This window comes from Hippopotamus amphibius, chromosome 1, assembly GCF_030028045.1.
Source record: "Hippopotamus amphibius kiboko isolate mHipAmp2 chromosome 1, mHipAmp2.hap2, whole genome shotgun sequence".
Taxonomy (NCBI): domain Eukaryota; kingdom Metazoa; phylum Chordata; class Mammalia; order Artiodactyla; family Hippopotamidae; genus Hippopotamus; species Hippopotamus amphibius.
Genome location: NC_080186.1, coordinates 25,825,508 through 25,849,929, shown reverse-complemented (window position 1 = coordinate 25,849,929; position 24,422 = coordinate 25,825,508). Strand labels below are relative to the sequence as shown.

Below are 24,422 nucleotides of genomic sequence, written 5' to 3'. Positions count from 1 at the left end.
CATCATGCCAGCTTGAGTTTTCTCCTGTCTCACAGCCCCTGCCTCTCAGTTTCTTTTGCTGGCTCTTCTTCCACTGTTTCACCTCAAAAGTTTGAAGTTTCTCAGGTTTATTCCTGGGGGCCTTTCTCATGGTTTTAAATACCACCCACGAAGAAAAGAGCTGATTACCTTATAGTACTCATTCTCCCATTCTTTATTAATAACAGAGCACCTATTTTTAGGGGAACTTTGTGTGGAGTTAAAAAACTACATGTCCCAGAATGGCCATGTGACCATGCTTTGGCTAATGAGATGTAAGCAGAAACGTGCCAGACTTTCAAGGCAGTCTTCTTAAAAGGAAAAGAGTGTACCTTTCTTCTCTTTTTTCTCCCCACTGTCTGCAATGTGGACCACAATGAGGTGACCTTAAGATTAGAACCCAAGTGCTGAGGATGGCAGAGCAGCCTTGAACTGCCTACTTTGCGACTTACTTTTCACGAAGAGAGAAATACATTTCTATCGTAAGCCATTTTTAAATGTTATTTGCAACTGACTCTAATCCTAACTGATACATTCCCATTGCTGTTCAGGCGGCTTGCTTGCCTCACATTTGGAAGTCTGAGTCCAGATCTTCTCCCAGTTAGAACAATGGGGAACTAGCAGAAGAAAGGCACTTCCAGGCCCAAAAAACAAAACAGTTGGGCCTCCTTCCACAAATTGAAAATAACCAAGCTACCAGGAGGTTACAGTGGGAGGTGGGCCTAAGAATAGCTCAGAGAGCACTGAATGCTAGATTAAGGGATTTGGACTTTATTCTGTAAGTCTCTTGCAGATAGGGGGACCCCGTCTGTCTTATCCAGTAATGCCTCCACTTAATAGATACTCAATAAATATATTCTTCACTAATTAATGCTTCATGAACAACAAAAGAAGTATCGAAAGGTGGACCAGTTGGGAATCACCATCTGATTTACCCTTATCTACTTCTTACAGATGGAATAACTGAAGTATCATTTGCTAGAAGTGGCAATCGTCCCATCCTCGAGGAAACGAAAACCGAAACCTCCACCTTGGCGCTGATGGGGGTAGGGAGGCTGCAACTGTGGGAGGACACCAAGAAAAGCTGCTGGGTTAGCATCTCCTCAAGATGGCGGCCCTGGAATCACCTGACCCCCGAGGAGGCGGAGCTCCGCTACAATCACGCCCAGCACGCCCCACCCCACTCGGCCCCGCCCAGAGCCCCCCTCCGGCCGGGGTGGCGCGGGTTGTGAGGTGTCTCGAGGCGCCTGCGCAGTCGGTATCGGCGCGCGGGGCGGAGGCTTTATAACCACTTGGTCGTTGCTGCTCGGTTTCTATCTCTGGGAGGGCAGCTGAGGCGGCGGCGCCCGGGGCGCCGGCTGAGGCGGGAGCTGTGGCGGCGCTGGACGCCCCTCGCTCCTCGGCCTGTGGGGGCCATGGGCTCCGAGAAGGACTCCGAGTCGCCGCGCTCTACATCCATACACGCAGCTGCGCCCGACCCCAAGTGCCGCAGCGGCGGCCGGCGCCGGCGCCTCACCTTCCACAGCGTCTTCTCCGCCTCGGCCCGCGGCCGCCGCGCCCGGGCCAAGCCGCAGGCCGAGCCGCCGCCCCCGGCCGCGCCGCCGCCGCCGCCCGCCCCGACCGCGGCCCAGGCCCCGCCGCCCGAGGCGCTGCCCTCCGAGCCGGCCGCCGAGGCCGAGGCGGAGGCCGTGGCGACGGCGGGGCCCGGGTTAGACGATGAGGAGGCGGCGGAGGGCGGTGGCTCAGGCCCGGAGGAGGTGGAGTGCCCGCTGTGCCTGGTGCGGCTGCCGCCCGAGCGGGCCCCGCGCCTCCTCAGCTGCCCGCACCGCTCGTGCCGGGACTGCCTCCGCCACTACCTGCGCCTGGAGATCAGCGAGAGCCGGGTCCCCATCAGCTGCCCAGAGTGCAGCGAGCGACTCAACCCGCACGACATCCGCCTGCTGCTCGCCGACCCACCGCTCATGCACAAGTACGAAGAGTTCATGCTGCGCCGCTATCTGGCCTCGGACCCCGACTGCCGCTGGTGCCCGGCCCCGGACTGCGGGTGAGCGCGGGGGCGTGGCCCGGGGGCGGTGGCCGCGGCCGAGGGGGCCTGGGGCCTGGGTCTGGACCCCGCGTGTGACCGGCTCCGAGGGGCAGTCCTCCGCTCACCGTGTGTGGGTGTGGGTGCGTGTGTGTCTGTCCCAGCGCGGAGGGAGAGGGGAGGGAGGGCCAGGCGGCAACTGCGGCGAGCTGGTAACCGGGAACCATCGGCAAGCCCAGACGAGTGGGGTAAACGCACCCGGCACCCCACCCCTGCCCGTGGGCTTCAGGTGGGGGCTGAGCAGTCGGTGAGAAGGGAGCTGTCCATCAAGTCAGGAGGCAGGGAGAGGCCGTTTTTGGTCGGCTGATTGCCCCTCTGTCCAGAGATAGGGGGTGTCTCTTAATGAGGATGAGGAGGGATATCTGGCAAAGGACGCAAAGAGGCTGTCATTCTGAGGGGGCAGCGCTTTGGAGGGGCGTGTCCATTTGGCTAAGGGCAAACTTAGCGTTTCAGGAGAAGGTGTGTTTTTTCTGCCCACCACTGCTGAAAGTTGGAATGCAGGTGACGGAAATGGCACTAGCGGGAAAGGACAGTTCACTGGCAGCGCTCTGGGGGCACCCTGGGCATTGTGGTGTGTCTTCTGTGCCAAGCTATCGGGAGGCCCCCTGTGGTTCTTACACTGTTGCCTGGGGCAAGGTGTGGAGTGGACAGAACCTTTCTTTGTCCAGAGAAGCAGTGGGGCACTGACAGGGATGCCCAGAGGTTGATATGGTAGGAGAAAATGTGTTTCCCAGCTCCTCTGGTCTTCAGTTCTCAATGATGCACCATGTATGTAAGGCCAGTGAGAAAATAGAGAGTAGATGCAGAGACATCTGGAGCAGTCAGTGGAGACCCCCCCCCCTTACTTTTAAAACTTTAATTGTGTGTTACTGTCAGTTCATCCCATGAACATTTGCATGCAGCAAAGAGGGGCATCAGACTGTGGCATTACCTGCTCTGTGACCTTGGACAGATCATTTTATTCTTGTGTGTGGTATTTTGAGGTTAGAAAGATGCTAGGGACTCCTAGTAAAAGGCTGTGTATTCCTTTCTTTCAAAGGAGTTAACGAAGGGCTTTTAATTGTAGCCCACATATCAAGGCCGTTTTAAGATTTCCATGATGCTGCTATTTGTCTCCTTCAAAAGAAGCCGTGTCTTAAAGTATCTAGGGGAGTAAGATGAGTTAATTTCTTCTAGTTTTCTATTCTGAGAAACTTGTTTAGAGAAGAATGTGTTAAGTTCATTGAAATGGGGTTTCTAAATTAGTTTGAAGTGTTGTGGTCAAAGGTTAGAGTGTTTGTCTATGGTAGGTCACTTTCACTTTCAGTTAATAAGTATCAGAAACTTGTAGGCTCTTGGAAGAGTTTGCTTACATCTGGAGATCTGGTGATCTTCCTAGCCTTAAGAGGTTAATTTATATGGTGTTGAAGTTTTACAGACACTGTTGATCTATTTTCTGAACCAAAGGAATATTTACTTAAGAGAACACTGTTTGGGTAATTTTGGAATAGTATATTAACTCCTTTTTGAGATGTGAATTTCCTTGAATTTTAACTGAGAAATGTGGCATCACTGATTATATTTCTGGAAAAGTTCTCTTTTTGTTTTTCATTTCTCTGAAGTCAATCTCTGTCTTTGCTCACATCAATGAAAATGGACAGGAATTAATTTACAATCTCGATGATAACAACTCTAAACCATTACTGAAATTTGGAAGAATTAGGCCATTTCTTATTTTAACCAAGTATTGGATTACTATCACCTAGAGTTTTTTTTGATTAGTTAAAAAATTATAACAATTTTCATATAATTTTTAAATATGTTATCTGTTTAAAGAAGGTGAAGTCTGGGAAAAGCAAGCAAACTAGCATCTGAGTATCCATGTGTCAGGCATACATAATTTAATTTGATCCTTGCAACATTGTAAGATAGATTTGATCTAGCTTTACAGATAAGGAAACTGAAGTTTAAATGAATTGAGTGACTTGCTTAGGGTCATATAACTAGTGGGTGGTGGAACCAGGCTTGAAACATTGGTCTTAACTCCAGACTCCAGCCAAGGCCAGTTCTTTTCTCTCAGAGCATTAGAAAGCATAGGCTTATTAGCGTTATTGGGGATGCTACTCTTTGGGTCATTTCATCAAGTGTGGCCTAAAGACAACATTGAGAGAGTCAAGTATGCTAGAATCTGGTTTCTCTTCTCATTCTTGTTGTTAACAGCCTCTTACCTACTTTATTTTCTTATCTGAAATAGGCCTAATCCTTTCCTTACTTGAGAGGCCTAATTGATATTTTCAGTGTTTTGAGAATTCAGTTGAAGGTGTTAGATAAACAGGGAGTAACTTTAAATTTCTGTCACTTCCCAAATAGGTGGGGATGTGGCCAGTGGTTTTGCCACCTCTTTTTAATGTCTTGAGAAAAATAGCTTGTTTTGTTTTGTTTTAATCAAACTGTTCTATTCTTCTGGGTCCGGTAAAAATCATGGATGAGAACTAGAAGAGAAGCCTAAGACCCCAGTTATCTCTTCTCATACCTGACCATCTTTACTGCCCACAGATCAAGTTCCTGCCAGCCAAATTTATCAAGTCCTTCTTTGCTCCCTGTGTGTATGTGTGTGTATTTGGCAGGGTGAGGGGAGCTTATCAGTGATCTTACAGAGTTCTGATCTTAGTTTCACTGTGATTACTCATGATAGTAAGAACACTATATGTTAAAGGATTCTTTTGTTTGCAAAATATTTGTGGAACAGAGAGAAGAGTCTTGAATTTTTCTTTTCCCTTACTTGAAACTTGAATACAATTTTATTTTATTCATAAATAAGGGAACTGATTTCCATGGGAAAACATTCACATTATTATTAATATTATTAAGTACAATATTACCAAGTGTAATTTTTTTTTCCCCTGCGCTCAGCTTGTGGGATCTTAGTTTCCAGACCAGGGATCAAACCCGGGCCCACGGCAGTAAAAGCACCGAGTCTTAACCACTGGACTGCCAGGGAATTCCCACCAAGAGTAATCTTTAAAACATACTTTCAAATGAGAAAAGATTAACTCAGAATACAGACAAATGACATTTTTATAGTCCTTTATAGTCTTCAGACTGTAACTTCATTCAGAAATAATTTCATTTTAGTTTCACACAGGTAGATGGTGATAAACTCATTTTATAAAGGAGAAACCAGTTCAGAGAAGTTTAAGTGTGGGACCCAGTGTTTCACAGCTGATAAATGGCACAGTTGATCTGCTACCCCTTAGAGTCTCTACTTACGCACAAGATCTTTTCAGAAACCGCCAAATCATGTAAACATGTAATGTTTTCCTCTCAAGTGCCCTGTTGCCTATCTTTAAACCCCTTCAGAATTTCTAGAAGACTGAGGGGTGAGCAAAGGAGACAACAGAATATTTCTTGGCGTACAAGGGTCAGATCTTCTGTACAGATGAATAGGAGATAAGGCTGTCTTGACCTAAATTCTTTGTGCAGGTCCACCACTTCACCCTCTCATTGCTTCATCTGTCTCCTGCAGAGTACCCCCCCTCACCTGACCCCAGAAGGTAGTGTCACCTATTAGCCTTCCTACACAACTGGACTGGATTATCTCATAAACAGGAAGCTTCTATTTGTGTCTAACACGTTTATGAGGGAAGAGCAAGCTCCTTGAGCAAGACAGATTTCTCAGTCAGTGAGGGAGGATTTTCCTTTCTGAAGCCTTCCTGGACCTCTTCTCTTAATTTAGCTCCGTAGCTTCATTTTCACAACTCTTTATCCCCCCAACAACCCACCCCCCACACACCATTTACATCATCCTCCAGCCCAATGTATCTTTCTCATATTTGCCAAAGTACTCATTATAAAGTGGGACATTTTATATCATTCCGCTGCTTAAAACTGCTCATACCTGACCTATAAGATGACTTCTTATGTCTTTAAGAACTTATTTATATGATCTATCCTTATCATTTAAGACCTTTTGTGGTCTCCAAACATCTTTTGATCTTATTTTCTATTTTTCACCTACATCAATATTTCCCTAGATATAGGCATTACTATTGGAAAGAAAAATGTTTTATGATTGAATTAGCTTAGGAAATGTTAACTTGAACAAAATAAAGCAACTCTATTCCTGAGCTCCTTAGAAAGGGTCCTTAAACCCTTTAAACAATACTAATATACAATGTAAATCTTGTTAATGCTAATATGCAAATCTTCAGTCTGGTATAATTTCCCTAAACTGAGATCAACAGGAAACATGTTTTATTTTGATAACATATTTAAAGCATACCTGAAATTTTCCCTATTTGCAATTTTCTAAACTCCTTTAATAGTTATTCTGGCCTGCCTTCTGTTACTTTCCTTATGTAACCCTGAATCTCGTGTGTGTGTGTGTGTGTGTGTGTGTGTGTGTGTGTGTGTGTACAATTCATTCTAATTATTTTAATCATATCATTGGAGAGGGGAGAATAAACATATCTGTGCTACATCTACCATCTTGAACTAGGAGAATAAAATAATTTGCCATACATTGTGATATGTATACAATATTTTTATATACAGTAAAATAATATATATATAATTATAAAATACTGCTTACATTGAAATTTCCAGAACACAATTGTACAAAATATTTCCAATTACACAAAACAAACAAAACCAAAACACTGAATTTTGTGCTCTGAGTCAGTTGAGAGCTCCTCTAGACTAGGATATCCATATTCCAACTTTTTCTATAGCTCTGAACAAAATCCTTCAATTAGGTCCCAGAAGAATGGGATGAATAGTTAAATTCTTGATAAGGAAGATAAAGAATAGGAACACCACAGTTTTGAGAGGAGAAACAGATAAGGGGAGGGTGGGCAAGAAGAGGACAGACAGGTAATCATTCAGCAGGCACATTTCAGAATCGTATGGTGTTGAACCTTAGGTGAGTACTGGGTATTACAAAAGGACTTAGACATGGTCCTCTTGAAGGGGGATTTGGCCTGATTAGAGGAGATAGATGGGAGGTAGATAGAGAGAAGATGGATGAAAAGTTTTGCATGATGATGTCAGTAAAGACTTTGTGGAAGAGGTGATATTTGATCAGGGCTTGAAGAATATGAGCAGAAATTTATATCAGGCAAACAAAGATGAGGATAGAGAAAATGGTGTCTTAAACAAAAATGTTATGAGCAAATGTATGGAGGTATAAAAATTCAAGACTAAGTGTGGAGTCTAGTTTGATTAGCCTCTGGATGTACGGTATGGGGAGCATGATCTGGGAAGTGACTTGAGATCAGTCTGAAAAAGCAGACTGGATTCAAATTGATAGGTCTATCTGTGCCACGCCAAGAAGTGTAGGTTTGAAGGACTTTTTTCTTTTTTGTTGAAGGATTTTAAGCAAAAGAGTAACATCATGATAGATAAACTTCTGGGATTGGAATTTGGATTGGAGTAGGGAATAAGGAGACCAGAGAGTAGTCTCTTGCAGTTGTCTGGTCAAGAGATGACATGGGTTTGAACTAGGGCGATAAAAAGGAAGATAGTGAGAAAAGTGGCTCATTGTGACAACTTGGTCCATGTCTTCCACCCTTATATATGCTCAAGGTCTGTTTGTAAAGGAAGTTATATGGCCTGGAACAGTGAAGTGCAGATGTAACATAGGAACACATTAACTACCAGGTTTGTTGGAGCATAATCAAATTCATACAATGGAATTTTTTCTCCCCAGGGCCAGAGTAAGGTAATGCTGTGGTCTAGCTTGTCACACATTATAATGTTTCTAAAGATAGGAAATTAACAAAATTAATAAAAGTTGTGTGAACTTAAGGAGGAGAAAGGATGCGCCTGTGTTCTTAGCATCATGCAATTTCCTACACCTTCCATTTAGCTTCTAATTAGCAAACTTGAATGCTCTGTTCAGCTAAAAGAGCAGAGTAGGAGAGAGGCTCCAGTGTAGGACATAGAAGAGAAGGAACAAGATAGCCAAGGCAGATTTCATCTCAAGGATGAAGGGTTTTTGTTATTGTTGTTGTTGTTGTTTTGACTACCTGAGATGGAAGATTACCCTATTCAGAATTTAGGAGTTTACTCCTCAGAAGGACTTATACAGAATTTTAGAATTAAGTTATAGTACTTGGCATATAGAAAGCCAATAGGTACATGGATAAGTTTAAAAGATTGTTTAGGGAAAATTAATGGCCCAGGAGAAGAGTGAAATGACCTAGGAAAAGTAAAAAACCCAAACAGGAGAGGGTCTCTATCATTCATTCAACACAGGTATTTTAAGCATGAATCAGAGTGTTAGACCCTGGAAATTAAAAAATGGTTGATACTTTTCCTTGTCTAGTCTGGTTGGGGAAGCATACATATAAACAGATAATTACAATGTAATGTGTTAAGAATTGTAAAGTAATTATGCACAGACAGGAAGTGGGCAACCAACTACCTGGAGATTAATTAGATTTTGTAGAGAGGATGACATTTGAGCTTTTTCTTAAATGGATAAGTATTTGCCAGGGCAAGAAGTAAGGAAAGGGTGTTTTGAGGCAGAAAGGAATAGAGTATGCAAAGACCAGGAAGCAGGACGAAATATGCTATGTATTTATATGGTAACTTTCAAGGCAAGATCTCAAATTCAGTTTTAAAACATGTTTAGTTACACTTGAAGGTGGCAAACACCTATACTTCCATTTTAGGGATAGAATCTAAGGTTTGGAGATTTTAATTAGCTCAGTGTCATGCAGTATGAGTCATGAGAAAGGATCCCAGACCAGGCACCCAAAAACAGGAATGCCAAGTCTCGTGCCCTGAGTAATTCTGTGTCACGGTAATAGGTTGCTATGGGTTCGTGAGTATTTGGGGTTATTTTACTTCCTTGGAACCAAATTCCACACCCAAAAATGACCTTGTCAATCCTATCAAATGTCCTTTGAAATAAAAAAGAGGGATCTGTTAATAAATACTTACTCCTGGGACTTCCCTGGTGGCCCAGTGGCTAAGAATCTGCCTGCCAATGCAGGGAACACGAGTTTGATCCCTGGTCTGGGAAGATCCCACATGCAGAAGAACAACCAAGCTGTGTGCCACAACTACTGAGCCTGCGCTCTAGAGCCCGTGAGCCACAACTACCGAGTCCACATTGCTGCAACTACTGAAGCCTACATGCTGCAGCTACTGAAGCCCATGCGCCTAGAGCCCATGCTGCACAAGAAGAGAAGCCCCCACTTGCTACAACTAGAGAAAGCCCGCATAGAGCAACGAAGACCCAATGCAGCCAAAAATAAAAATAAATAAATAAATCTTAAAAAATAAAAACGAATGAATGAATAAATAAATATTTACTCCCACTGTGTGAGCTAGGAATGGATCATGAAGTGTTCAAAGCTTCCTGACTGGCAGTCTCTCTCATTTATATTGTCAGAGTTGACTTAACTTTCTGAGATCGTCCAGTACCTTTCTCGTTTAACACAAAGTATCAAGCAAGTCACTTTCTTCAGGAGAAACATTGTTTATCTTTAGTAGTTATTTTGCAACTAGATGGGATAAATTTGCTCAGAACTCCTACAGGATATGAGTCATTTGCATTCATACATTGACCTCTTCTCACTTTTCTCTTTCTGAGAAGAGTTTTAATACAGCCTGTATTATGTAACATAGATGATACCTTGTCATCGGTATTTTCAGTGTCATTCTCAAATCAACTTGCAGAATCTATGATAAACCCGAGAACTTAAGTTGCTATTATGAACATCTAGTGTACAATCAAATAAGCAAACAAATCATGGGATAAATCCAAGAAAATGTTGTTAGTCTTTTGTTTAAGTTGTTTGAGGTCTTTGGCTATTGGAGGAGAGCAAGGAATAGGGGATGGATGACAAAGCCCAGATGGCAGCACCTAAGCCTGCAATCATTGACCTGTCTAAAAATTGTTTGAACTTTCACAACTGCTGTTTTCCCTTCTTTATTTGCATATTTAAATTACTTAAAATTTTTTTAAAATAAATTTATTTACTTATTTATTGACTGCGTTGTGTCTTCATTGCTGCACACGGGCTTTCTCTAGTTGCAGCGAGTGGGGGCTACTCTTCATTGTGGTGCACAAGCTCCTCATTGTGGTGGCTTCTCTTGTTGTGGAGCACAGGCTCTAGGCACAGGCACACTGGCTTCAGTAGTTGTGGCACATGGGCTCACGGGCTCTAGAACACAGGCTCAGTAGTTGTGGCGTACGGGCTTAGTTGCTCCACAGCATGTGGAATCTTCCTGGAGCAGGGATTGAACCTGTGTCCCCTGCATTGGCAGGCGGATTCTTAACACTGCACCACCTAGGAAGTCCTAAATTGCTTAAAAGAAATCATTTTAAATAAGGGTCCACTTCTTAGGGTAGTCTGTGCATTTAGTTGACATTTTTAGAATTAGTCAGAAAGACTAATAGTTGTAAATATACTGGATTGTTTTAGGAAAGTAATTCTTGGTAAATAAACATGAATTATAAGAAACAGTTGATGCTGGTGCTGATAGATTCTGAATGGTCCATCTTTACTAAGAATATGTGTCAGAAGGGATTGGGGAGAGATATGGCCATATTCTATGTTAATTAATAAGGTAGATGAGTAGTATTCTTGGATTTTGGAACCCATCAAGAAAGAAGATATTTCAAGGTACACATTCAAATTGGAAAATAAATTTGGGGGAAAGATAATATGAGCTCTTAATGGAAGTTGATCACGAGTCCATCTTTGTCCATTGTCTCTCAGTCTGTCATCAGACCAGCTTCACTGTGAAACTTAAAAACAAAAAAGTGTTGAAATCATAAAACTCCTAGAAGAAAACATAAGCAGAACACTCTTTGACATAAATCATAGCAATATTTTTTTGATCTGTCTCCTAAAGCAGAGGAAATAAAGGCACATCTAAATGGGACCTAATTAAACTTAAAAGCTTTTGCACAGCAAAGGAAACCATTGACAAAAAGACAGCCCCCTGAATGAGAGAGAATATTTGCTAATAATGTGACTAAGGGGTTAATATACAAAATATATAAGCAGCTCATACAAATCAACATCAAAACAAACAAACAAAAAATGATTCTATTGAAAAATGGGCAGAAGACCTGAGTACACATTTCTACAGAGAAAACGTACAGATGGCCAACAGACACATGAAAAGATGCTCAACATCATTAATCTTCAGAGAAATGCAAATTAAAACCACAGTGAGGTATCACCTCACACCTGTCAGGTGGCTATCATCAGAAAGGCCACAAAAACAAATGTTGGCAAGGATGTGGAGAAAAGGGAACCCTCCCTCATACACCATCAGTGGCAATGTAAATTGGTGCAGCCATTATGAAAAACAGTATGGAGGGTTCTCAGAAAATTAAAAATAAAACTACCATATGACCCAGCAATTCCACTCCTGGGTATTTATCTGAAAACAGCAACAACACAGGTTTGAAAAGATACGTGCACCCCAATAACAGCATTCATAGCGTTATTAACAATTGCCAAGATATGGAAACAACCTAAGTGTCCATCAAGAGATGAATGGATTAAAAAGATATTTATATATCTATATCCATATCCATATAGAATGGAATACTACTTAGCCTTAAAAAAAAAAAATGAAATCTTGCCGTTTGCAACAACACAGATGGACCGGGCGGACATTATGCTAATTGAAATGTCAGACAGAGAAAGAAAAATACTGGATGATATCACTTATATGCGAATCTAAAAAATAAAACAAACTAGTGAATATAATAAAAAAGAAATAGACACACAGATATAGAGAACAAACTAGTGGTTACCAGTGTGGAGAGGGAAGGGGTATGGGAAAGATAGGGATAGGGGATCAAGAGGCACAAACTACTATGTATAAAGCAAATAAGTTACAAGGATATATAGTACAACAGAGGGAATGTAACCAATATTTTATAATAACTATAAATGGGATATAACTTAAAAATTGTGAATCACTGTGCTGTACACCTGAAACATATAATATTGTACATCAACTATACTGCAATTTTTAAAAAGTATACTTGGTTTAGTTTTTGCTGTTCTTTATTTTACAAATGTTCTATGCTTTAAACAAATTATAATTTCTCTAAATGTAGCAAACCATCAAAAGGAAATAGTTTTGTACCCTTATTTATGAAACTTGCTGTGACAGACTGCTCATAAAGCAGCTTAAACTATGACTGAATACATGCTAGAAATTCAGGCTGGACTTCCTTGCAAGTCCAGTGGTTAAGACTCTGCGCTTCTACTGCAGGGGGCACGAGTGCGAGCCCTGATCAGGGAATTAAGATCCCACATGCCACGTAGTGCAGGGGGGTGGGGGGCAGTGGCTAAATGTGATATTTTCCCCAGTATTTTCAGAAAATACATGATTTGTGTTTCTAGAATCTCAAGAAGAAATTTACTTTCTCACACACAATATGTTTTACAGTTTGTTAGGTGTGCTTGTGCGTGTGTGTTATATGTGTGTTCTTTCCTGTACATTGTATGAAGTGGTGGGGGGGGCACCAAACAGTGTCACCCTATGGAACTGATGTATAATGTCTTAACTTACTTACATCTCTTCCTATTTCCTTACCCAGGTATGCTGTTATTGCCTATGGCTGTGCCAGCTGCCCAAAGTTGACCTGTGAGAGGGAAGGCTGCCAGACTGAGTTCTGTTACCACTGCAAGCAAATATGGCATCCAAATCAGACATGCGATATGGCCCGTCAGCAGAGGGCGCAGACATTGCGAGTTCGGACCAAGCACACTTCAGGTCTCAGTTATGGGCAAGAATCTGGACCAGGTATAAGTTGGCATTGTCTCATTTGTCTCTTTATTTGATATTTCATAATGTGAACCCAAAGCTGGGGGAGATTACCTTACTGTATAACTGAAGGATTAGAGAGCAGAAACAATTTGGTAATACTTTCAATGCTGTATTTGGTATGTAGCTTCTCTCTCTGACCGTTTATAGCTTATCCAACCCAGGTGAAATTGGAATAAAGCAAAACTGAATTCTATAGTTTCTACCTTCTTGGTAATATGTCTCAGATTGGAGAGCAATTAGGTTCTTTCGCTAGGGGCTTTTTCAGAACCTTGATTGTGAGCAGAAAGACGTTTAGTATTAAACCTATACTGTTTTCCTACTTGCTTTAAGTGCATCACTGGTTTTGGAAATAGGGTACAGATTTAAGGAAAAGGAGATAATATTAGTATGGATTAATGATTAACCTTAAAAGGAAGACTCTCACACATTCAGTTCCAGCCTTGATATGTAAACCTATTTTAAAATGTCAGTGCGTTTATTGCCTTTTATAAATGTGCTTTATTTCACTGATGTCATTTTGGAGAAGCTAGTAGGAAAGATTTTATTGTTCACTTTTTCCTGGCACAGCATAATCTCCTAAATTTTCTTTTTAATAGGATAGTTCTTAGGCTGCTGTGAAAATTACGTGTATGCTACATAGCATACTCAGTTGTTTTTAGGTTTTGAATTTTAAAGTATCATGGGAAGGGACCATGGATTGTGTTAACAGCAAGTCACAGTGATACTTGTTGAACCTGAGAAATGAGTTTCCTAAACTAAAATTTTTTAAGACTTAAAGCCAAATGCAGGCTGCAGACTATTCTTCCTGTAAGACTGTGCTTTTAATTCTGCCAGCCTATTGGCTGCTAAAATTCCATTTTTCTTGGAACCATCTTTCTCTCTAGGGAAGTCTCCTTGCTCAGAGTGTGGCTCAAGTGCTATGTAATATGCCAGAATGGGGGATAGGCAGCTCAGTACGAGACAGGATCCATTTTATGAAATTTCCTGAGGTCTAGACATAGCCAGCCTTCCTGTGAAGTGGGTTGCACAATTTGGAATCCTCTGTCAAGAATTCTTGACTGCCTCTTCATTTCTTATGCATACTCCTAGGAATAATAAGATCAAACTAGGTTTAACTAGGGGTATTTTTCTATCCATTCTTCCTCCCCACCTCAGCAGATGACATCAAGCCATGCCCACGATGCGGTGCTTACATTATCAAGATGAATGATGGAAGCTGTAATCATATGACCTGTGCAGTGTGTGGCTGTGAATTCTGTTGGCTTTGTATGAAAGAGATCTCAGACTTGCATTACCTCAGGTGAGATGAGAAAGTGTCCATTGCTTTTATAGTCTTGTTCTCTTACTAACTTAGGGAAAAGGATATCAAAGAGACATCATTGCCTGTCCTCTCATTACAGCATAAGGAAGCTGTAAAAAGTTCCTCTGAAATACCTTTCCAATCATGTTTTTCTCCAGCTCAGCAACTTCCAGTGACTGTTCTCCATTGCCTTCCAAGATAAAGTTCAGTTTCCCTAGCATGGCGTTTAAGGTTTTCTACAGTCTGGCCCTAATATACCTTTTTCGATTTTGCTTTCATACATGCTATATCCCAGATTATCTGTCTCTTCTGTGCCATCTTACCTCCATACTTGTTCATGTTCTTTCCTTTCCCTGGAATGCTTTCTAATCACCTCACCCCAGCAACCCTCTTTTATCTCAACCTGTTCTGTTCTTATCCAGCCTTCAAGGGCCACTTTAAATGCCTTTCCATCTGTGATGCCGTCCCCCAGTTTTTCTGCCTCATTCTTCTTTACTGACATTCTTTAAATATTCCTTTATAAATATCATCATGACTTTTACTTCATTTACATGGCTAATTTTGTGAAGCTATATTAAGTGTCTTAAGGCCAGTGTTACCTTTTTACAGTTCCTTGATTGTAGTAGTCATTAAAATATTGTCCTGAAGGAGTTAATATTTACAAACTTAACATTCATTGTGTGGATGAAACAGTTTCATTTCCAATTTAGCAAACATTTGAGTACTTAGAGAATACCAATTATTGGGGACACGGGTGCGTAAGACAAGATCCCTACTTTCAAAATTGCTTGCCCTATCTAGTAGAGAAGACAGGACAAAAGGAGTGAACAAAAATGGTTGTACTCAGAAGAGCTGAGTGTAAAAGTAGCCAAACTCAGAATATGAAACTGTCATAAAGGGTATGATGAAGTCTTTTTATATCCTATCCCAGGAACATGGTTGCAATATCTACATATGCCGAGAAAACTGCAAATCAGAGAGAGTTCGTTAGCTGCAGGGCACAGTGTGTTTGGATGAGATATCAAGTGCATAGGCTATGTAGGATCCCATGTAGTATCACTCAAAGAAGTAGGTTCAGTTTGGTGGTTAGAGAGGACAGAGTTCAGCAGAAAAGAATGGAAGTCCAGAGGCCTGCCTTTACAGAAAAAAAACAAAGAAAAAAGTAAAGAGCCAGAACTCTAATAGTCTGGCCTTGTCCTTCGCTGCCCCTCATGTAATAAGTTCATTTCTTGTAACCTCTTGTAACTATTAATCACTCCTTTAGAAAAGAAGGCTCTTGCTCTTGTCAAGCTCTCTGATAACAATAGCTGCATTTGTAGAAGTGACATTAACTTTAGCATGTTTCCTCTGCAGCCCCTCTGGCTGTACATTCTGGGGCAAGAAGCCATGGAGCCGTAAGAAGAAAATTCTTTGGCAGCTGGGCACATTGATTGGTGCTCCGGTGGGGATTTCCCTCATTGCTGGCATTGCCATTCCTGCCATGGTCATTGGCATTCCTGTTTATGTTGGCAGGAAGGTAAGAAATGTTGAGTTCTGTGCATGTTCCATCTTCAGGTTTGTTGGTAAAGGTTTGAAGGAAATGGGGAGGAGCTTGTATTTCAGAGCAGCCTGAAAACCAGCTGGTTCTTGAGTAAAAATAACATTAATTTCTTAAATGGATTTTCATAAACCTCCAAGAGATCTGAAAGTTCTTATTAACATCCTGGGCCTGGTTTGTCTCAGTGACTTAAAGGTGAAATGCCTACTTCACTCCCCTGAGTTATTTTGTCTCTTCTTGTATTCACTTTTTCTTTATTAGTTTATATCATCCTGGTCTGAGTTAGATTAAAATGCGTGAAAGAAGTCCCTTTGAGATGGTGGAATATGTTTTAATATAGATAACTTATCCTTTTTCTCCCCAGCAGAACGATTGATGTCCTAACCTGCTGACCTGGATTTTCTTTTTTATTCTTAGATTCATAGCAGGTATGAGGGAAGGAAAACCTCCAAACATAAGAGGAATTTGGCTATCACAGGAGGAGTGACTTTGTCAGTCATTGCATCCCCAGTTATTGCTGCAGTTAGTGTTGGTAAGAAGCTAGCCAGGACCACTACTCCTCCCCTTACCCTATAGACTCCCATCAGCTTTCTGGCCTGGCAGTTTAGCCAGCTGGCCAGGTGTTTCTCCCTGGAGGCTCCTACATCTTAGGTCAGACCCACCTTGGGAGTTAACTCTATTAGGCACTATTACTATTATCAGCCACACTAAAGTATCAGAACTTGGGATCTTTCATTCTTAAGTTAGTGCTTAGAACTCCATCTGGCACATAAAAAAGATTGAATTAAAGACTATTGCTTTAAGGCCTAGTTTTTCACCCTTCCTCTTCCTTCTCTACTTGCCATGGAACCCACAAAACAAAATTACTTTTGATTTGCTTAATGCCTCACAGTATTTTGGGAGGCATGAGGGTTTGTTTTAGAACAATAATAATAATATAGCTAACATTTATTGAGACACTCCACGTGCCAGGATCAGGTCTGTGTTAATTCATTTAATCCTCACAGCAGCACAGTCGTAACAGAAAGGTGCAGTCATTTGCCCAAGGTCACTTAGCTGGGACATGAATCAAGGCAGTCTGACTTCAGAGTCTGGGCTCTTAACAACTAAGCCATTTTGCCTTCTACAGCAGTAAAATTTTGGAATTAACACTCTGGGGGGATCCTAAATCCTAGGAGTCACTTAGTTAATGTTTGATTATTGATTGGTTCTTGGATTAGCACTTCAGCAGTGAATGGAAAGGGGGAAATGAAAGCAACATGTATTTACTGTTCTGGGCACTATACATTACATTGATCATTGGCAACCCTAGGAAGATATGTCCAAGGTCATAACGGCTAGTAAATTGGAGACAGGATTCTAATCCAGACCTTTCTGATTCCAAGTCATCATTCTGTTTGACCAGGCAGCCTCTTTAGCAAAGTCATCTTCTGTCTTTCCTTGGCCCTTTATAAAGTGGTTTGTCTGTGTTCAGCCCTGGGAGGGAGAATTCAGGGCAGCTGCAACCTGAGGGCCTGCTGACGTGTTTCCTTCTCTTCCCCAGGTATTGGTGTCCCTATTATGCTGGCTTATGTCTATGGCGTTGTGCCCATTTCTCTTTGTCGCGGAGGTGGCTGTGGAGTTAGTACGGCCAATGGAAAGGGAGTGAAAATTGAGTTTGATGAAGATGATGGCCCAATCACAGGTAAAAGGAGAATTTTAATTTCCCTTTTAATTTATGGGACACAAGATAAAAGTCAGTAAAATTCAGCACATTTTACAGAGAGATTGACATTGGATTACTTTGGATAATGAGCTTTATAGGAGGTAAAGTATTTTTAGCTTTTCATTTCTTTGTTCCAGAGTTATTAGGTTAATTCCTCTGGTACTTGCCTCTGTGTGGCAGGTACAAACTAGTAGGACTCCAAGTAACTCTAAGTATGCTGGTAATAGTAAATTATATTATTATAATGACAATTAAGTCTTATATATGCACAGTACTTTATAATTTTCAGAAGACTACACAGTTATTATTTCACTTGGCTTTTACAACAGCTCTGGAGAGAGAGAGACAGGGCTGTTATTATCCCCAATTAATGGGAACTTCTTTAAGCTGTTGTCTCAACATCTGTTAAATGGGTTTAAGAGCTTCTGCAGAGTTGGAACTATAGCAAGTCTTCTGACTTTAATGTTGTTTCCACTTTACCATATTAGCCAACCTGGGACACAGAGATCCCAAAGGTCTTTCAAACTTCCTACTAGAATCAGCACACGACCTAAATGTATTTTGAAATTTTCACGTTTAATTAGATGGCATCTATAGTGTAATGGAAAGAATAGTAGACTCAGAATCAGATTGTAGTTTTGTGTGACTAGCCACGGACAAGGCATTTAGTTCTAAGCTTTCATTTCCTCATCTAAAATTGGGGCTGTTAGTTCCTAGTTATTGGGAAGATTAAATGTGAGCATGTGTTAAAACACCTGGTATGTGGTGGCTGCATGTAGTAGCTGTTCATTAAGTGAATAAATGAGTATTTTTCTACATGAGTATTCTCCATTCTGAAGAGTCCTTGCAGGAAAATGCCAGACTCTGTTTTGATGCTGTGCTATCTTCAATTGAGATGTTTGGTTCCATCTCCAGTGGCAGATGCATGGCGAGCCCTCAAGAATCCCAGCATTGGGGAAAGTAGCATTGAAGGTCTAACTAGCGTGTTGAGCACCAGTGGAAGCCCTACAGATGGACTCAGTGTTATGCAAGGTCCATACAGCGAAACTGCCAGCTTTGCAGCCCTCTCAGGAGGCACACTGAGTGGTGGCATTCTTTCCAGTGGCAAGGGAAAGTACAGCAGGTAAGCAATTTCTGACAGAACCAGTTGGAATTATAAGAAATAACATATCATATTGAGCCATTTCTCTGTGCTAGGCATGTCTCATATAGCATCTCATTATGATTTAGTCATCAATGGTGGTTTTTGTGTGGGGCGGGGGGGGGTTGTTTTGTATTTTTTTTAACTTTTAAAATTCAAAATAGGCTGGAAAGGTTGAGTGACTTAACATAAAGTTCTGTGTTTCTTCCCACTGCACCATGGTGGCTCCATGTAAAGAATGATCTTGACTTCACACCCTCCTCTACTATGTTAGGCTGCCTCCCTCAGGAAGAGGGAGCATGCATTTTTGTAGAATTCCTAAGACTGTGCCCTCCATAGGCATATCACTGGCTTTTAGTTGAACAGCATTTATACTGTATCTTGTTGGTTTATTGGTGCTGTGATCCTTATAAACTTCCTATTCTGGTTCCCATTTGATAGATAAGGAAAATCAATGCTATAAACTTGTGTTGAGAATATGTAAAGCTTTATGACTAAAAAGGTTGTGATTTGGTTGGTCATTTCACCAGTTAGGAAAAAATAGAACATATTCAGAGCAGCATAGCAGATGTTACATGAGAAGCAGTTATTTGAATGCACTAGAGAAGAGAGGCCTGGGGAGGGGTAAAGGTTGTACAAAACGAGGTAGGGAGGTATGGGAGATGCTTGCCTTCAGATATCTGAGGGGCCTTGAACTGGAAAAAAGGATTAAGACTTCTGCCTCATGCCAAGAGATAGATTAAGATGATTTGGTAGAAAGAAGCTAGATGGAAACTAGTTTTGTTTCATTATATAGAGTCTGTAGGAAAAATCGATATAAAGTCCAAAGAAGGAATGGATTACGTTAGTAGGTACTGATCTGTCTACCCCTGGGAAGTGTTTAAAGTGAGACCGGAGGGCCATTTGTCTCTTAGAAGGAGTCAAGCAACGGACGGCAGATGGACTGGATCCCACGGCTGAGTGCCTGTCAGTCACCTGGGAGCCTTTTAAAAATAGATTTCAACGCCCTATCCCAGAATTAACAAATTAGAATCTCCCAGATTTAGGGATCTGTGTTTTGAAAAGGATCCCCAGGTGATTCTCGTATAGCCATTGCACAGACTAGCATCTGGGAACCACTTAAGGAGATGGCCTTTGTGAAAGGCCTCTTCCAATTCTGAGATGATTCTATGGCAGAGCTGGAACTAGGACCCAGGTCTCTGACTCAGTGCACTTTCCATTACATTGCCTTATTTCCCTGGCACGTTCTTGAAGGGCATCTAAGGCTGGAGCAGCAGAGCAAGACTCAGGCAGCAGGATGGAGGTTGTTTGAATGTGCAGCTGCAGGCTGCTGCTGACCAGTCTGCATCTCATGACTCTGGTTGTCTCTGTTAGGGGATCCCGCCTCCACATGCTGGAGAATTCACTGCTGTGCTTTCTTAAAACCAACACCCCTGGAAATAAGCAGACACAATTGGAGACTGACTTGCTGAAACTGCAGCTTAACCCGTCCAGCTGTTCCAGTTCTATGAAAGCCTTTTATAGGAAGTGAATGAGTCAGATGGGTTTGACTGTGAAACCTATCATGAGGAAATACTTAAGTGTGCAACCAAATGATATTGGGGCCAAGAAGGAAGTGCTGTGGGTCCTCTGAGACACCATTGGGGAAGTTTGCTGCTCTTGTCAGAGGTTGACTCTTATATGTCCTTTAAGCTCATAGCCTGAGGGTAATTTTGATTGCTAAATGTTTACGTTCCTAGTACGTGCAAGACATGGAAGGTAAAGTGTGAATGAGATGTGGTCTCTCCTTTTTTGGAGCTCACAGATGAGTGGGAAAGAGATGCGTAAATTGAGTTAATAGGTAGATGCTGTGGGAGCACTTTGCAGGAAGTGACTGGTTTGATGGAAGAATGAAGGGAGATGATACTTCCTTTGTTGTTAAGGACTGAGTATGAGTTTGTCACATAGAGAAAGGAAACTTCCAGAGAGAGGGACAAGCATATGCAAAGTCATAGAGGTATAAAATGTGTATGGGTGCGTTGCGTGAGGGAAGAAAAAAATTCAGTGTGATTATGATGGAACTGGTAAGAGAGCTTGGAGGCAGATTAGTACACCTTAAATGCCTGTTGGCAGGAGGGAGCCAAGAGAGGACTGTTAGAGTGATCGGGTTTTTGTCCACATTGGCATTGATCTGGAAGTTGTTTGACTTGGACTTAGGGCTACTGGAAAGAGAACCCAATTGCAATTACCCACTTGGGGACTGCTGAGGGCCTGAAGTTAAGCAGTAGCAGTGGGGATGGAAAGGAGGGGACGATTTCAATAGATAAATTTAAGAGAGAAGATGTGTGGGCCTCTATTTGAGCTGTTTGACATTTGGAGAAGATCAGATCAACTCAGTTTGCAGGAGAATAACAGAAGAGGTATGTGCCAGGAAGCAGACTGTCTCGGAACACCCAGGTCTCATATTAACTTAAACGTCCCCTCTTTACACAGGTTAGAAGTCCAAGCCGATGTCCAAAAGGAAATTTTCCCCAAAGACACAGCCAGTCTTGGTGCAATTAGTGACAACGCAAGTACTCGTGCTATGGCCGGTTCCATAATCAGTTCCTACAACCCACAGGACAGGTAGGTGAACAGTCAGATGCCTAGGAGAGGTTGCAATTTTTAGTTGGGTTTTGGCCTTAGAAGCTCAATGCCTTATGCTAGGGCTCTATGTACCAACTAGTGGGATACATAGTGTGTATACCGTGTGAATTCACGGAGCAAGTTCTTGGTATGGGAGTGTCTGGCATCTCTTGATTCATTCTTGTTAGCACTTGATTTTTAGAGGTTCTTGCTTTCTTTTCCTTTTTTTTTCTTTCCTTTTCTTTTCTTTTCTTGGCTATTCCAACAGTGTAATTATTCACATGGAACTTGAAGAGCTAGATTAGTGTTCACTGATGTATGTGGCTCTGTGGTTTCTGCTCTCATGTTGCTCTTTGCTTGATGTGACTTCTGTAGCCTATTTTTCTTTATATTTGAGAAGCTAGTGTATCTGGTATGGTGTTATTGCAGCACTCCCTACTGGAGAGATTCTGGTTTCTTCTCATTGTGGCAGAGAAGGAAAAAGCTGTGACTCTTCTTTCACTTTCATATTTTGAGTAAGATAGTGTGAGGCTCTGACCCTTAGTTGAATTTTGGAAGCTTATTTTTAGTTGTTTAAAGAAATTGGCAGAATAACTAATAAGGACCTAATGTATAGCACAGGGAACTCTTCCCAATACTCTGTAATGACCTATATGGGAAAAGAATCTAAAAAAGCGTGGATGTGTGTATATGTATAACTGATTCATTTTGCTGTACAGCAGAAACTAACACAAGATTGTAAATCAACTATACTCCAATAAAAATTTTAAAATAAAGAAATAAAGAAATTGGCAGAGATGTTTGTGTTTGTGTACATACTTCAAATCAACCAAAAGATCTAATTGTTCTTTTCCATTTTATTTGAGTATTAGGTTGAATTTTATTTTCTCTAAAAGTGAGCTCTGTTCTACTATTTACCTATGTTTTTGGACTTTCTAATCCTGAACCCACAAACTGCTTTTACCAACAGGTATAGCATGACCCATGCATGATTCAGCAAAGTGGATTTTGTCTCCACAGAGAATGCAACAATATGGAAATCCAAGTGGACATTGAAGCCAAACCAAGCCACTATCAGCTGGTGAGTGGAAGCAGCACGGAGGACTCCCTCCATGTTCATGCGCAGATGGCAGAGAATGAAGAAGAAGGTGGTGGTGGAGGCGGTGGTGGCAGTGGCAGCAATGAAGAGGCTCCCCCGTGCAAACACCAAAGCTGTGAACAGAAAGACTGCCTGGCCAGCAAACCTTGGGACGTCAGCCTGGCCCAGCCCGAGAGCATCCGCAGTGACCTGGAGAGCTCTGATGCACAGTCAGACGATGTACCAGACATCACCTCAGATGAGTGTGGCTCCCCGCGCTCCCAAGCCACAGCCTGCCCCTCAACACCCAGAGCCCCAGGTGCACCGAGCCCAAGTGCCCACATGAACCTCTCTGCCCCAGCTGAGGGGAAGACTGTCTTGAAGCCGGAAGATGCAGAGGCCAGAGTATGAGGTGGAATGAATGCTCCTGTTCTGAGAAGCACACTTGTAGCTGCATCTTTTGGAATCTTTTGGGCGGGGGCAGGGATTTATGTATTTTATTTCAAAGATTCTCTGGTCACAGGTTTTCCCCAGGGAAGTTCTGAGAAATTTGCGATTTCTTACCAGATGAGACATGGAAACTTTGCCCTTAGTTCCACCCCCTGACCCCTTCCCCCCCCCAACCCTTTTTTAGTTTTAATTTATTGGTTAAACTGATGGTGGCAATCCGTGAGGTGTGTCAAAGAGTGTACAGATGTATGTGTGTATATTGTATGTGTGCTAACATATTACTGAAGGACACATTTTAATAAAGATTTCTGTCGTAATTCAACTCCTCTCATTTTCCTTGGCTTGGATAGCCCTCCAGAGCCAAGTGTTTGATGGAAATAGACCACTACGTCCTTAACAATCTCTAGATCTAAGCTTTCCTCATCCCAGAGAAGAAGGATGGTATTCTCACCAGACTGCCGTGCAGTCATGTATAAACCGACGACTCCTAGCATGACAGGAGGCAAAGCCAAGCTTGTTTTGGACTGTGTAGTCAGACTGAAGAATTAGCTGAGTCAGCCAGATAGAGAAGCTGTAGATTAAAGTGAGCCTTGTTTGCCCTCTAGAGGCAGCTGTGCAGTATTCCTATTAAAGTTTTATTTACCCCTTTCTGCACTATAGTCACTATTAGAAATGTGCTTCAGAAGAGGGCAGGCGTGTCAGTTCCAGTGGCTCTTCAGAAACCCCAGTGAATGTTGCTTGCTTATAAGTTGGGGAACAGAGTATTACTGGATAAAGAAGTGCCCCTATTCTACATAATCACCAGGCAATATCCTAGGTGTTTGTTATGCTCGCAGTACGTGTTCCTCGTTTCAAAAAACTCTCTAGTTTTGCCCATCTAGTTTAAGTAAGAGGGATTAAGGAGTCTGACTAAATTGGTAATGAAAGGAGAGAGGAGACATGCCATCAAAATCACAACATTTAATTTTATCTGATCTTATAAATTTGTCAGAATTGAGCTAAGTTAGCACTACTTGGGGTTTTGGCTGTGTCTAGAACAGTGGCCTTAGAAATGAAATCTCATACATAGTATAGCAGAAAAATTAAAAGATTCACAAGACCTGATATGAGATTCCAAATCTGGCAGTAATTTACTTTGTGACTGTGTGAGTCAGTTACTCTCTCATGCCCCTAACAGCCCCAACTCTCAGACAGTATTTAAGGAGTTTCCAGTGCCAAACTTCTCTGTCACCTTAGCCCTGGGCCCAGAGGAATAATTGAAAACATCCTTTCCCTGAGGACCAGATGGCTTTCTGTTTCCTTTCACAGATGCACCTGCTCTTTGTCTTCCTGGCCTGTGCTTTACTACAATAAGGATGATGACTCTGGACAACAGCCAACTTGGAAGATTCTTATCTCTTGGGCACTGCAGCCAGACTTAACACATTGCCCTGCACCTGGACAGGAAATACTGTTAGTGGACTTTGGGTCCCTGGAAGAATGCCCAGGGGGGTGTCTTTGTGTGAAAAAGGGAACTTGGTGGGGAAAGGGACCGACAGTGTGGAAATCTCTGAAATGCAAATTAACTCAAGACTTGTATTTCTCTTGAAGCCTCATCAAGAGAGCAGTTAACTTGGATGAAATCAAGGAAGTCTTTTGGAGGGGCAGGAGTTTGCAGCCAAACCTGTATTTTTATCTAGGCTCCAGTTCTTAACTGCTGTGAGAGTTGGGCTATTTAC

General features: G+C 42.0%; 1 protein-coding gene across 3 annotated transcripts; it reads left to right on the top strand.

Annotated features, from left to right (window-relative positions):
* The first annotated feature begins 1,303 nt into the window (after nt 1-1,303).
* Nucleotides 1,304-23,021, top strand: RNF19B (ring finger protein 19B). 3 transcript variants are annotated; one of them, XM_057704290.1, is made up of 9 exons: nt 1,307-2,062; nt 12,660-12,865; nt 14,045-14,189; nt 15,543-15,705; nt 16,144-16,258; nt 17,270-17,410; nt 18,347-18,554; nt 21,045-21,176; nt 22,197-23,021. In XM_057704290.1, exons 1-9 carry the CDS (start codon nt 1,434-1,436, stop codon nt 22,663-22,665), a joined length of 2,208 nt encoding a protein of 735 aa, XP_057560273.1. In that variant the 5' UTR covers nt 1,307-1,433; the 3' UTR covers nt 22,666-23,021. The 3 variants fall into 3 exon arrangements, with proteins under 3 accessions (XP_057560287.1, XP_057560273.1, XP_057560282.1); XM_057704299.1 differs by having other exon boundaries at nt 1,308-2,062; nt 14,048-14,189; XM_057704304.1 differs by lacking the exon at nt 21,045-21,176 and having other exon boundaries at nt 1,304-2,062.
* Nucleotides 23,022-24,422: the final 1,401 nt, after the last annotated feature.